At 41.9% G+C, this 13,806-nt stretch overlaps 1 protein-coding gene across 1 annotated transcript in view; it reads left to right on the top strand.

Moving 5' to 3' along the window:
• The window catches only part of Polr1a (RNA polymerase I subunit A), a 68,331-nt gene that overhangs the window by 20,489 nt on the left and 34,036 nt on the right, over positions 1-13,806 (top strand). The window contains exons 13-14 of the mRNA XM_027429505.2: positions 3,306-3,560; positions 9,296-9,487. Of these exons, the coding sequence (XP_027285306.1) occupies positions 3,306-3,560; positions 9,296-9,487 (447 nt within the window). The remainder of the gene's footprint in view (positions 1-3,305; positions 3,561-9,295; positions 9,488-13,806) is intronic.

The raw sequence follows: 13,806 nt of genomic DNA on the forward strand, positions 1-13,806 counted from the left end.
CAGATTCCAGAGCCCTCATGCTGAGAAAATAGGCAGTAAGTAGCTAGGAACATTTGAAAAGTAAGTCAGAAATGGTCTGGCATTATTGGGGTATAAAGATAAGGCAGGGGCACTAGGGTGCTTTCTTCAGGTGGCCTGGTTACTTCTGTGGGCTCAGGTGGGGATAGGCAAAGGGGTGGGACAGGAGCTTCACTGAGCTGCAGTGTGCTAGGCAGTTCACATGATGCCAGTGAAAGACCCCTGAGTAGCAGCGAGGGTGAATGAGGGTGACTCAGTTGCTTATCTCCCAACTGGGGTTCAAATTCTTACCAAGCTCATAAGGCCGCCTATTGTCTGCTTTCTCCACTGGTCCCCCTTTCAACCCAAACTGTTTCAAGCTCTCTACAGCCAGCTCCATCTCCTTTCAGGCTTTGCATATGCTGTTCCCCTACTTGGAACTCTTTGCCCTCCTCATGATTCGGTGGCTGATTCCTGCTGTCCTTCAAGTCTCAGCCCAGCCTTGTCCTTCAAGTCTCAGCCCAGTCCTCTCTTCCCTAGGATCATAGTAAATATCTCAGCCTTACAGGCTCTTGTGACTACTCAGCTCTTACTGCGTAGTATAAAAGCAAGTGTAGACAGATGGGTGTGAGGCTGCAGAAGGTACTTTACCACTCCTGAAAACCGTGCTAGGTACCTGATGTATTCCCCAGCACACACATCCCTCGCCCTACCTCTTTTCTTGCTGCATTGTATCATCCCTGTGTGTGCGCCCGTCTCTCTGTGTTTGAGTGGTTCTTCCATCAGGTCCTGGGACTCCAGATGGCAAGTTTCATGTCAAAATGTCAAAATGTTATGTAGATACAGGAAACTTGAACTTAGGTGTTCATGCACTTCTAATTTGTCATTTTGAAAGAGTTTATGAATTTACTACACAGAGCTCAGGATAGGACAGAAGGCCTGGGAGAGGTGACTGGTATCTTACGATTCACTTAAAGGTCAGGTGAGGGGGGAAGGGTTGTCTGAAAGGTCATTTCCCCTGTACAGAGGCAACTTCTGTCCTTTCCCTTGGGCCCCATCAAGAAGGAAGTGGCCAGGATAACGTAGGCTTGTTTCTCTGCCTGGCAGCTTCCCTAAGCAGCCTCTGGCCCCATGCCTGCGTCTGTAAACTCTGACCCAGGCACTGGGGCACACTGATTTTCACCACAGTATTTATTTAGTGACAAGAGAAAGGAAAGACCTTGGTTTGGGTTGGCAAGCGGAGTGCCCTGCGGTCCAGGTTTCTGTTTGGATTGGCCAGTGTCTGGCAGACTGGCCTACTCTCTTCCCAGCTGCAGTGAATTTGCTTATGCTGGATTCACTAGACTCAGATCCTAGGCTCAGCCTGGGGTTTGGGCTTGGGCCACAGATCTGGCCAACTTTTCCCTTGAGACACTAAGGAAAGAAAACTTCAGGCTGTGTGACGCACTGAGCCAGCCAGTGCCTTGGGCAGATGCTCATGGGAATCCTCAGAGTGCAGGTCTCCTTGGAAACGGAGCAGTCGGGTGTGGGCCTAGGAAGGTTGGAATTCCTTGGGAAGTGAAAACACAGACCCTGTGCCTTACTGCTCCTCTGAGGGAGCTTGAGCAGAACTGACAAGGACTGGGAAGGAGGGGAGAAATCAATCTCTTCACAGTCCGAAGCCCAGCGTACAGGCTTGCTTTAGCCAGTTTTCCAGTGTGCCCTCAGACATATGGGCAACAAAAAGTTACTAGACCTGTTTCCTCCTGCCTCTTACCTGCTGCGACCCAGAGGGCCCTGAGGGGGATCGAGGATTACCAAGTGTCCATATCCTCTAGGCCACCTTATCTTTCTGTAGTTGTTTTCAAAGTGTTCTTTCGGGTTTGTAAAGTCAGCTTTGAGGGGGAGGCGTTCTGTCCAAGGAGCATAACAGAGTGGGTTTGAAAGGGGGAAAAGTATGAACGGTGTTTGTCTTGGAGGGTAAAATTACTTGTGCTTTTTTATTCTTTAAAGTTTGTATCTTCTGCTTTTCTCCCTTCAGTGAGCACATCACTTGGGCAGCTTTTCTTGCTTTCTTATTACACTTATTTATTGGGGAGGAAGTAAGGAGACACACATGCCGTGGTATATGTATGGAATCAGAGGACATCTTTTAGGTTCTCTCCTTCCACCATGTGGGTTCCAGGGATCAAAGTCAGGCTGTCAGGCTCAGTGGACTTTACCCACTGAGTCATCTCTGGCAGGCAGATCAGGAGGACCATAAGTTTGAGGCCAACTTGACAACACAACAAGACCTTATTTACAAAAAAAATATATTTGCAGAAGTAATTTGTAAGATGTTATTATGTGTCTTACCACCCTTTTGAGTCCATATCCAGGAGGCCTAGCAGTGAGAACCTGTACACCTTTTCCAATGTACAGCTGCCCTAGACACAATTGGGTTGATTTCCAGTCACTGCATCTTGTCTCCTTACATGCTAGTGGGATCTTGTTTTTTGTTTTCTTTGCATTACTACTTCCTTCATCATCATACTCAGAATAATATTGATTTAATTTAGCATCTGTTGTCTCTGCATAGCATTCTGTAATGTGCACACACTGGGATTTACTGCCACTTCTGTGGGGCAATTGGGATATTTCTACTTTTCCTGCTGTAAGTTGGACTGCATAAGCATAGGTTCCTTTTGCTTACCACAATGCTTTTTCCCTCCTGAAAGGCCAAAAGGAAATGTTTTGAATGTTGTAAGCAGTATGTATCTTCAGGACGTTTCTCCCAAAGACCTTGACAGTTTTTAGTTTTCAGACTTATTTTGAAGTTTTGAAGTTCAGAATGTTTTCACGGATCACTGAACTGAGGCTTCCAAGCCTTGTCTTCCAGTCCTGGATGTTCTGTGAGAAGTTGGGCCAGTTACTGCTAAACGATTCATCTTTGACCTTGGGAGGATTTGAGAAGCCCGCCAAGTTCTTTGAAATCCGTGGAAGCATGCAGTCTTGAGAAATTTTATCAGTGTCTCTGTTACCTCCCATAGAGGAGCCTAGGGCCCTGCAGGGCTGTGCATTCTGGAGAAAACGATGCTTGCTGCAGAGATGTGAGGCTGGCCATGTCTGCTCCTTACGCCTCTGAGTCTAGAAGTGGGATCTGAGCCATGAAAGGGCCAGAGCATAGGGGCTTGGGGAGAATTTCTAGAGCTTTTCTCTAGATCAAAAATTCCCCTTTCATTTAGTTGACTAGTATACGAGGCATACAGAGCTCACCCAAGCCAAATGTGGCATCAGTGATCTTGCCAAAGTGCTCACTGGCACTCAGCTGCTCTTCATTGTGCCCCTAGGTGTGCCGGCATGTAAAGAATGGGGACATTCTCCTACTGAACCGACAGCCTACCTTGCACAGACCCTCCATCCAGGCCCACCGTGCCCACATTCTGCCTGAAGAAAAAGTCCTACGCCTTCACTATGCCAACTGCAAAGCCTACAATGCTGACTTTGATGGGGATGAGATGAACGCCCACTTCCCCCAGAGTGAGTTGGGCAGAGCTGAAGCCTATGTCCTGGCCTGCACTGATCAGCAGTATCTTGTTCCCAAGGTAAGTCTGACCTGGAGACCATGTTATGGTCATCACCAGCATGACTTGGCATGCTGGGCCTGGGTCTTGGTTGGTGGGCAGCTCCAGGACAGAAGTGTGTGGACAGAAGTGTGTGGAGGTCCTTTGTTCTTCACAGTGCGTTTTTTCTGCTCTTAGTGACTAAAATCAAGGGAACATTTTTGTCTTGTTGTGACTTAAAATATTAGGAGAAAACCTGGGGCAGCCATCATAGAGAGCCAGATTTGGTAGCTGAATAATAGCATTTAGTTCCAGACTTGTCTACATTCTCTAACTTAGGGTCTAGCAAACATTTAGCATGCAAAATATGAAGACCCACAGAAGACTGATCCTTTAGTTATGAGAACATAAGTTTGGGAGTTTTCCTTGTGTCTTGTTTATTATTTATAATTTTTTATTGAATTATAATTACATCACTTCCTCCAACCCCTTCCCAACTGCTTCTCAAATTTATGGCTTCTTTTTATTTAGTTATTACTGTTTTTATATACACACACACACACACACACTTACAGATATATCAGTTGGGACTAGGTACTTAGCTGTTGGCTTCATTTTGACCAGTTGTAGTTTTCTTTGATAAAGAGTGAGAGGGTATATGGATAAATACTTAGAATACAGTTAGGAATTAGCTAATTTAGTAAAGTGTCAGTAGTAGTTGCTCCTATAACCTCACTAGCCCCAGGTAACTAGCTAAGTTTCTAGTAGAAGACATGATTTCTTTTCTCTTGAGCAGGCTGTCAGTCCAGTTAGACAGCTATGAGTTACTGCTAAGACATGAGTGCCACTATTGCACCCTCACAGATAGCTTGCTGTGCTGGTCATTGTTGGGGTTCATAGGCATCAAAGCTGGGTAAGGCTGTTGGTTGCTTCCCTCCCTTGGCAGCTTTGCATAGCACCTTCTATGAAAACTAGTCCTCAGGAAGGAGGCTTTCAGGTCAGATCCACTTGGATCCCCTAAGCCCTGTGACTGAAGGACAGAATGTCTCAGCAGTGGGGACTTGACTTCAACCTTTGAGGGGTAGTCAGGGGCAGCAGCGGTAACTTATACTTTAGTGGGCATCTCTTGGACTCCCTTGACCAACAACTCAAAGGGAGTTTTTCATGCCTGATTTTTGCTAAATAGTCTATGGCTCATCGGGGAACATTGTTAGCCCAAGTTGGATAACTTTATTTAAGTATATGTATATATGCATACACATACACTTAAATGTATCATATGTAATTTTAGATTAAAAAAATAGTGATTCCTGGTGGCTTTTTCATATATTCTTGGTGTTGTCTTTCTTCCTTCTTCCCTCTCTTTCCTGCTATATTGACCTCATTTCCCCATCTCTAAGCCTAAATTTTAAGAGGCAGCTTAACCCCAGGGGTCCAGGTAAGATTCCCTCTATAACTCGTGAAGACATCTCTTTGAATTCCCCTCTAAGGTTGTTCCTCATGGGCAACCTCATGTGGTCAGAGCTGTCCAAGTGGACATACCAGAAGGATATAATGTTCTATTGCCCCTGGCCAGCTGATGTGTTCACTTATGTGTCAGGGGTCTGACTTAGTGGGTGCTTGTGGGCGGAAGAGAGCAAAGAACACTAGATTGAGAAGAAAGGGCTGAGTATATTCCAGGCACCACTTCATCCTTCCCACCTGCTCAAAGCACTGAGGCTTTTAAGAGTATGCACAGTTGCCTTCCAGTGATATATCGCATTCATTTGGAATGTGGTGGAATCTGAAGAGACTAGAAATAGTGATGGAAACCACAGGTCCCATTTACCAAGTGTGTTTTCCATGCCTGCAAAGCGCTATGGAGGCTTCTTATTTCACTGTTCACAGTCCTCAGAGGTTAAGTACTACTAATGTCTATACTTTACACTCGAGGAATGGCACTTGCCTAAGATCACTTAAGTCAGAGGAGGACAAGGAGCTCCCAGGTCCTTGTGGTTTTGGCTCTGCTTCAGAGAGGGAAAGCATGGATTTGGGGGATGCTGGAAGCTGCCCAGCACTGTCTGCCCCTAAGATCTTCTCCCTATCAGTAGTCTGTCTCCCTATGTATCACTGTGGCTTGCGTGCTGCCAGTTTGTGCTTAACTTTGCTTTTTCTGCCCACATTAGTAGGCCATTGGTTACATAGGTTAGCAGAAAGTCCAAATATAGGAAGGAGTTCTGAGCCCACTAGACCACTGGGAAATTAGGAAAGATAATTCGCTAAAGCGAAAATTGGCTCTTTACCTTTTCATGCAGTAACAGTAGTGAAAATATAATAATAACAGCAGTAGTAGCTGGTAGAGTAGTAGCAATATGAAGCCATCATGTACCGGCCAGGCCCTGGACATCAAGCACTGCTGTCAGCAGTTTACAAACATTTTTGTATGTAGTCTTCACAGTGCCCTTAGAAATAGGTACCACTTTTCAGGTGAAAAAAAAAAAAAAAAAACAGAACACCAAGAAAAATAGTTGCCAGACAGTGATGAGGCCAAGACTCATTGTGTACATGGGGAGTCAGGCACCCTGAAGTCTTCAGACTAATGAACTTGCATGTGCTAGTCCACAAAGCAGCCAGGGGCTTCCTTTTTGTGATGTGCTTGGAAACGAGCCAGCCTATTTGAATCCACAGGGACCTCATCACATGCCTGTGTGCCATGGGTTTTAAAGCATAACCCAAATAAAAATGTTTTAAATTGTTTTTAACCCCAGGAACCCTAACCCCAGGAACCAAACGTAGGATCTGCTCATGCTACTCAAGCATTCTGCCACTGAGCCATGTCCCCAGCCCCACTGAGCCTTTTAAAGAAACCTTGGGGGTGGCCTGCAAGTTCTTTTCACTTTCAGTCAGTTTGTTTTGTCACAAGTTAAGATTTTGGTCAGTTTTACTTAGTCATTAGTATAAATACCAAGAGGGAAATCCTTATTTTACAGTTGTAAAAATACAGCATCTTTGGTGGCAAAGTATTAATAGCCAGTTGCTTTGGCTAAACAGAAAGCCCATTGCTTCTTTAGGACTCTTTTGTTTGTTTTTTTGTTTTGTTTTTAGAGACAGGGTTTCTCTGTGGCTTTGGAGGCTATCCTGGAACTAGCTCTTGTAGACCAGGCTGGTCTCAAACTCTCAGAGATCCACTTGCCTCTGCCTCCCGAGTGCTGGGATTAAAGGCGTGCGCCACCAACACCCGGTTGCTTTAGGACTCTTTTGACTCTCTATTTTGACCATTTTTTTTCCTTGGACCCAGGCCTTCAGAGACCAGGTAGTTTGGTCATTTTTTTTTCCTTCCTTTTTTTTACATTTCCCTTTGTTCATTGTTTCATTTCTTCTACTTTTTCTCATTACCTAACGGTAGTGTCAAGTTAAAGTACCCTTCACTACTAGCTGTCCTGTGTACTAAGTAGAGTTTGTGTTCTTAATTAAAAGCTGAGATGAACTTTTGACTTTTTTTTTTTTTAAGAAAACAACTGAATTTTCCATTTATCTGTTTAAACAATATTCCCCTTTTGTTTCCTGTATTCACTAAGGTCCAAAGCTTTGTGGAAAGTTCTTGACAAAGCTTAAGATGTAGTTTCCTGACTTCTACTTAATTAGAAAATTCTCTTACTGGCCAAAGATACTGATTTTAGTGTCATCTTGCTGGGATGTTAAACAGTAGCAGAACTGACAGTTTTCTGGGGTTTAATTCAGAATTATTCTTTCTAACCCTAAACAGATTTTTTTTTTTTTTTTTTTTTTTTAGGAAACTCAAAATTATAAGTAGATCCCCCACCCCCCAGTGATTGAATTAATCAGCATTTCCCCCTAGAATCCATAATGAATGCATTGAAAGCATTTTAGCTCTTTATGGGAATTTCTAGTACTGGAAAAATTTGGATATAGAAAAGAGATAAGGTACCCTAAAGAGTGAAAATTCTTTAGTACCTGCCCCCAGAGACTGGGATAAATCAGTGCATAGTACTGGCTTGGATTTCTCCTTTAAAAAAAAAAAAAATCATTTTTGGATTAAGATGTGGCAGATTTTTTTAATTTATTTAAATTTTTTCATACAATATTTTTTCATCATGTTCTTTAAAAAAAGGAATAAAAATCAAAACTAAAAGAGAGATCAATAATACAAAATATAGCAAAACAAAAGCACATGTACAAAAATACATGGAGTCTGTTTTGAATGGGCCAGCTACTCCTGGGCATGGGGCCCACCCTGGACTGCGGTTGATATACCCAGTATCACTAGGGAAGATCATTTTTATTTATGTTAGTAACTCGAACCCTTCATAAAAAAGGCTGAACACTCTTTCTGCTCCTGCTTTATGTTTATGGCACCTTTTTAGCCCATCTCTAATAATAACTGAGTTTTCATGGACCTGTTGTTACAGTGTTTATTTAGATCATTTGGCAAGAATCCTCTTAGTCTTTGAATTAGTGCATGTGTTCACATTCTGGATCTTCCAACGGTTGTGTTGTGAGGTCCCGAGCCCTTGGGTATTAAATATGGCTGTAATATGACAGTCAGATGATAATGTTCTTTGAGTTCTAGTATCAGTTTTTTCTCAGATTCCCGTAAACATTGCAAAGTTTTCAGAAACTTCTTATAGAATGTCAGTGAATGTAGCTATTTTTACTCTGTTTGCCTGTGTTGCCATGAACACAGACCTGACAGATAAGGTCCACGAGACTAGGGATTACAAAGACTGGGAAAATGTCAAGTGAAATTGATGTGCCCACTGAAACTAGGGTTTTAATAAAATCCCATGTTTTGGTCTTAGGTAGGTAATATCTTTATGAGAACTTCCCCTGAACTACATGCTGCATTCTGAAGACACTGGTAAAGGACATTCTTTTGCAATATAGTCAAATACATCAAGACCTTCCAGTGGTCCTCTCAGGAACCCTGAGCTCAGAGCAGTGGTGGTGCATACCTTCAGTCACAGCACTTGGGGAGGCAGAGGCAGGCAGATCTCTGTAAATTCAAGGCCAGCCTGTTCTACCATAATGAGTTCCAGGATAGCCAGAAGGTACATAGTGAGACCCTGTCTCAAAAGACCTCCCCCCTTCTCCCAAAAAAGAACCCTGAGCTCTTAATGTCCTCCAGGCTGACTCCAAGTCATCCCTAAGGTGTCAGCTGCACTGCTGTTCTCAGAGAGAGAGTCTGGCCACCACTCCCCAGTCTATATTATGGCCCATTCTGTGCTTTTCTTCTATGACATTTAAAACTTTGTGGTTTTATATTCATCTCAGCATTTGTTTACTGTCTGGCTTTTCCTAAAACAGGCTGTTAATATGCCTAATGCCTAGACATACAGTAGGCTTTCAATAAATATTTATTAAATAGATGGTTGATTTACAGAAGAACAAGGCCAGAAATGTGTGAAAAATGCAAAAGCATAAAACCAAACTACAAAAACCAAGAACATGACTGACAACAGCCAGACCAAACTTATGCATAAATGCCAAAAATCTACTGGGTAACTAGAACCAGATGGGATTAAGTAAGGAAGGCTTGTGGAAACGGATAAGTTTGAATTACTTTTGCCATAAGACAGTAGGCAGATGGCAGAAGATGAGGGCAGTAGTAACTCCTGCTCATGTTATTGGTGAGGTAATCTGCTTCTAAGTGAGAGCATGGAACGGATGGATAGACTGGGTGTTATAGGAAAGCTCTTGATAAAATGGCTTCCAAGCAGATGGTCAGAGATTGAGGAGTTTGACTTGAAATTTGTCTTCATTCTTTCCTTTTTTTGTAGGATGGCCAGCCATTGGCAGGATTGATTCAGGATCACATGGTTTCAGGTGCAAACATGACCATTCGGGGATGCTTTTTCACCCGGGAACAGTACATGGAGCTGGTATACCGAGGGCTCACAGACAAAGTGGGCCGAGTGAAGCTCTTTCCTCCGGCCATCCTGAAGCCCTTCCCGCTGTGGACAGGAAAGCAGGTAATTGGGAGAATAGCAGTCAGTGTATATTCTAAAAAGAAATAAGCCATTCATAATAACAGTTTCAATTCCAAGAGATCCCATGCCAGAGACAGAAAAATTTCTAATCATGAAATAGTCTGGCTTTCCCTTTGCACAGGGCTCCAAGGTCTGGAAAACTCAAAGGTGATTCTACTAAAAACAGGTTTCGTGGTTCCTGTTTATTGATTTTAACATAAACTCGGAGCTCTCTAATTCAAATGCAGTACTGATGCCAACAGTGTTCCACTTCTAGTAGTAAGGTTTATTGAGAAATACCGAAGGCTTTGTTAAGTTCATTGACACTTGATTATTTTTTAGTGCTTAAATCCAACCTTCTCTCTTTTGCAGATAATAATGCTGAGATTTAATGTTAAATTATATTTCAAGGTTATTAGAGGCAGAACTGGAATTCAAACCCAGGATTTTTTTAATGCCCAAAGTAACCATATAATAGTATATATGGAAATCGAATGATGAAATACACTACAGTATATTCTGCTATTACCTGGGTCACCAAGTTCACTTTCAAGGATCAACTTCTAGAGTCATGGCTCCTTATCCATAAAAAGTTGGTTTGAATTAGTCTATGCAGCCTCCTCTAGCTGTATAATTCTTAGTTCATGAAAGTGATTGGGTGGTTTTTTATTTTGTTTTCAAGACAGGGTTTCTCTGTATAGCCCTGGATGACCTGGGACTAGCTCTGTAGACCAGGCTGGCCTTGAATTCAGAGATCCACCTGCCTCAGCCTCCCCAAGTGCTGGGATTAAAGGTGTGCACCATCACTGCCTGGCTTACTCTGTAAAAGGTTTAAATACCATCATTATTTTAATGAATGATTATGTATCCATTTTTTTCCCCTGTAACAAAACACTGTATGTGTGGAAGAGTTTACTTTAGCTCAAAGTTTCAGAGCTTTCAGTTTTAGCCACTTGACTCTGTAGCTTCCAGACCTTTGTGTGGTGAGTCACCATGTGTGCCACCATGGTAGAGCAGGACAGGAGACAGAAAAGGAACAAAGAAGAAGTCTGGAAGAGAGGCCCTTCAGGGGCATGCTCCAGGACATATGCCCCCTACTATAGTAGCGGGTTCAGTAAAGCCATCAGTGGATTAGCCCATCGATGGAGCTAGTACTCTCAAGATCCAGCCATCTCTCAGTAGCCCCATCAGCTGGGGCAAAGCCTTCAACGCAAGAGCTTTTGAAAGAATGCTTCCTATCTACATCAGTGCAGCTATTAAATTTAGAATGGCTATTGCTTTTCTCATTGCTGTGACAAAATGCCCAACATGGCAGGAAAGGTTGGTGGCAGGAACTTGAGGCAGCTGTCACATTGCATGCACAGTCAACAAGCATGGAGAGATGGACACTGGTGCTCAGCTCACCCATGGGGTGGTGCTCCCACATTCAGGGTGGGTCTCTTCAGTTAAACTTTCCTAGAAATACCCTCACAGACACACCCAAGAGTTGTGTTTCCATGGCGATTCTGAATCCCATCAAGTTGACAATTTTTTTTTACTTTATTGTGTGTGTGTGTGTGTGTGTGTGTGTGTGTGTGTGTGTGTGTGTGTGTAGAGGTGTTGTGGCACTCAAATGGAAGTCAGGATAACTTTTAAGAGTCAATTCAAAATATTGCTGTCACCCCACAAAGAAATGCTGTTAGTGATCATTAGTGATCAGTCCCCCTTCCCTCCCCCCACTCCTAGTCTCTATGACTTTGCCTAATTTGTGAATTTCATCTAGGTCATATTATACAGTAAGGCTTTTGTGACATGCTTCTTTGATTTTATATAATGTTCTAAAAGCTTACCTTTTTTTTTTCTGTTTAGCTTTTTATTAAATCAGTCAAAGTGACATATTTTTACACAGTATGAACAAATATCTGTGACATTTCCCCCCTTTTGTCTAAATAAAAAAGAAAGATTTTAACTCTAACGTACTAAACCTATAAACAATAAGAACAATTATCAGATAAGAATTGCATTCACAATGTCCAGTCCATTTATATTTGGAAAATTTAAAGAAAATACTCTATTATTTAACTTACCTTGGTCAGTCCAAAGTTTTGTATCTATTTTTATGCATCAAAAACAGCAACAGCTTTTCCAGGTTCTGCAGTCATTTGAACAAAATTGTAGCGACATCCAGCACACTCAGTTTTAAAAAAAAAAAAACAAAAAACAAAAACAAACAAACAAACAAAACAACAACAACCACAACAAAAAAGTAAAAAACAAAATTCCAGAAAACAGCACAGTTTTGTTACTCTTGTGGTACTTGGCACCATTTTTTTTTTTTTTTTTAAATTAGCTTTTCAATCATCATCTGGGAGGAAACCATTCTGAGCAACATCATTAAAAACAGCTCTGATAAAGCATGGTCACTACTATGTATCATAAAGCAGGTCCACATATGAGTGAGTACATATCATGTTTGTCTTTTTGTGATTGGGTTATCTCGCTCAGAATGGTTTCTTCGAGTTCCATCCATTTTCCTGCGAATTTCAAGATTCCATTGTTTTTTTCTGCTGAGTAGTACTCCATTGTGTAAGTGTACCACAGTTTCTCTATCCATTCTTCAGTTGAGGGGCATCTAGGCTGCTTCCAGTTTCTGGCTATTACAAATAATGCTGCTATGAACATGGTTGAACATATGTCCTTGTTATATGAATGTGCTTCTTTTGGGTATATGCCTAGGAGTGGAATTGCTGGATCTTGTGGTAGACTCATTCCCATTTTCTTGAGGAGTCACCATACTGATTTCCACAGTGGCTGTACAAGTTGGCACTCCCACCAGCAGTGGAGGAGTGTTCCTCTTTCTCTGCATCCTCTCCAGCATAAACTGTCATTGGTATTTTTGATTTTAGCCATTCTGACAGGAGTAAGATGGTATCTCAGAGTTGTTTTGATTTGCATTTCCCTGATGACTAAGGATGTTGAACACTTTCTCATGTGTCTTTCAGCCATTTTAGATTCCTCTATTGAGAATTGTCTATTTAGTTCTGTACCCCATTTTTTAATTGGATTGTTTGGTGTTTTGGAGAATAGCTTCTTGAGTTCTTTGTATATTTTGGAGATCAGCCCTCTGTCAGATGTGGGGTTGGTGAATATCTTTTTCAGTCTGTGGGCTGTCGTTTGGTCTTGCTGACTGTGTCCTTTGCCTTACAGAAGCTTCTCAGTTTCAGGAAGTCCCATTTATTAATTGTTGATATCAGTGTCTGTGCTACTGGTGTTATGTTCAGGAAGCGGTCTCCTGTACCGATTAATTCAAGGGTATTTCCCACTTTATCTTCTAGTAGGGTCAGTGTGGCTGGGTTTATGTTGAGGTCTTTGATCCATTTTGACTTAAGTTTTGTGCAGGGCGAAAGGCCTGGGTCTATCTGTAGTCTTCTACATGTTTGCATCCAGTTATGCCAGCACCATTTGTTGAAGGTGTTCTCTTTGTTCCGGTGTATATATTTGGATTGTTTGTCAAAAATCAGGTGTTCATAGGTGTGTGGGTTAATATCAAGGTTTTCAACTCTATTCCATTGGTCTACCTGTCCATTTTTGTGCCAATACCGAGCTGTTTTCAGGACTATAGCTCTGTAATAGAGCTTAAAGTTAGGGATGGTGATGCCTCCAGAAGTTCCTGTATTGTACTGGGTTGTTTTGGCTATCCTGGGTCTTTTGTTTCTCCATATAAAGTTGAGAATTGTTCTTTCAAGGTCAGTGAAGAATTGTGTTGGGATTTTTATGGGGATTGCATTGAATCTGTAGATTGCTTTTGGTAAGATTGTCATTTTTACTATGTTGACCCCACCTATCCAAGAGCATGGAAGATCTTTCCATTTTCGGGTATCTTCTTTAATTTCTTTCTTTAGAGACTCAAAATTCTTACGGTACAGGTCTTTCACTTTTTTGGTTAGTGTTACTCCAAGGTATTTTATGTTGTTTGTGGGAATTGTAAAGGGTAATGCTTCTCTGATTTCTTTCTCCACTAATGTGTCATCCATATATAGTAGGGCTACAGATTTTTTTGAGTTAATCTTGTATCCTGTCACTTTGCTGAAGGTGTTTATCAGCTGTAGGAGTTCCCTTGTTGAGTTTTTCGGGTCACTTATGTAGATTATCATATCATCTACAAATAGTGATAGTTTGACTTCTTCCTTTCCGATTTGTATTCTCTTAATCTCCTTTTGTTGTCTTATTGCTCTAGCTAGAACTTCAAGGACAATATTGAAGAGGTATGGAGAGAGTGGACAGCCTTGCCTTGTTCCTGATTTTAGAGGAATTGCATTGAGTTTCTCACCATTTAATTTGAT

This window comes from Cricetulus griseus, chromosome 8, assembly GCF_003668045.3.
Source record: "Cricetulus griseus strain 17A/GY chromosome 8, alternate assembly CriGri-PICRH-1.0, whole genome shotgun sequence".
NCBI lineage: Eukaryota > Metazoa > Chordata > Mammalia > Rodentia > Cricetidae > Cricetulus > Cricetulus griseus.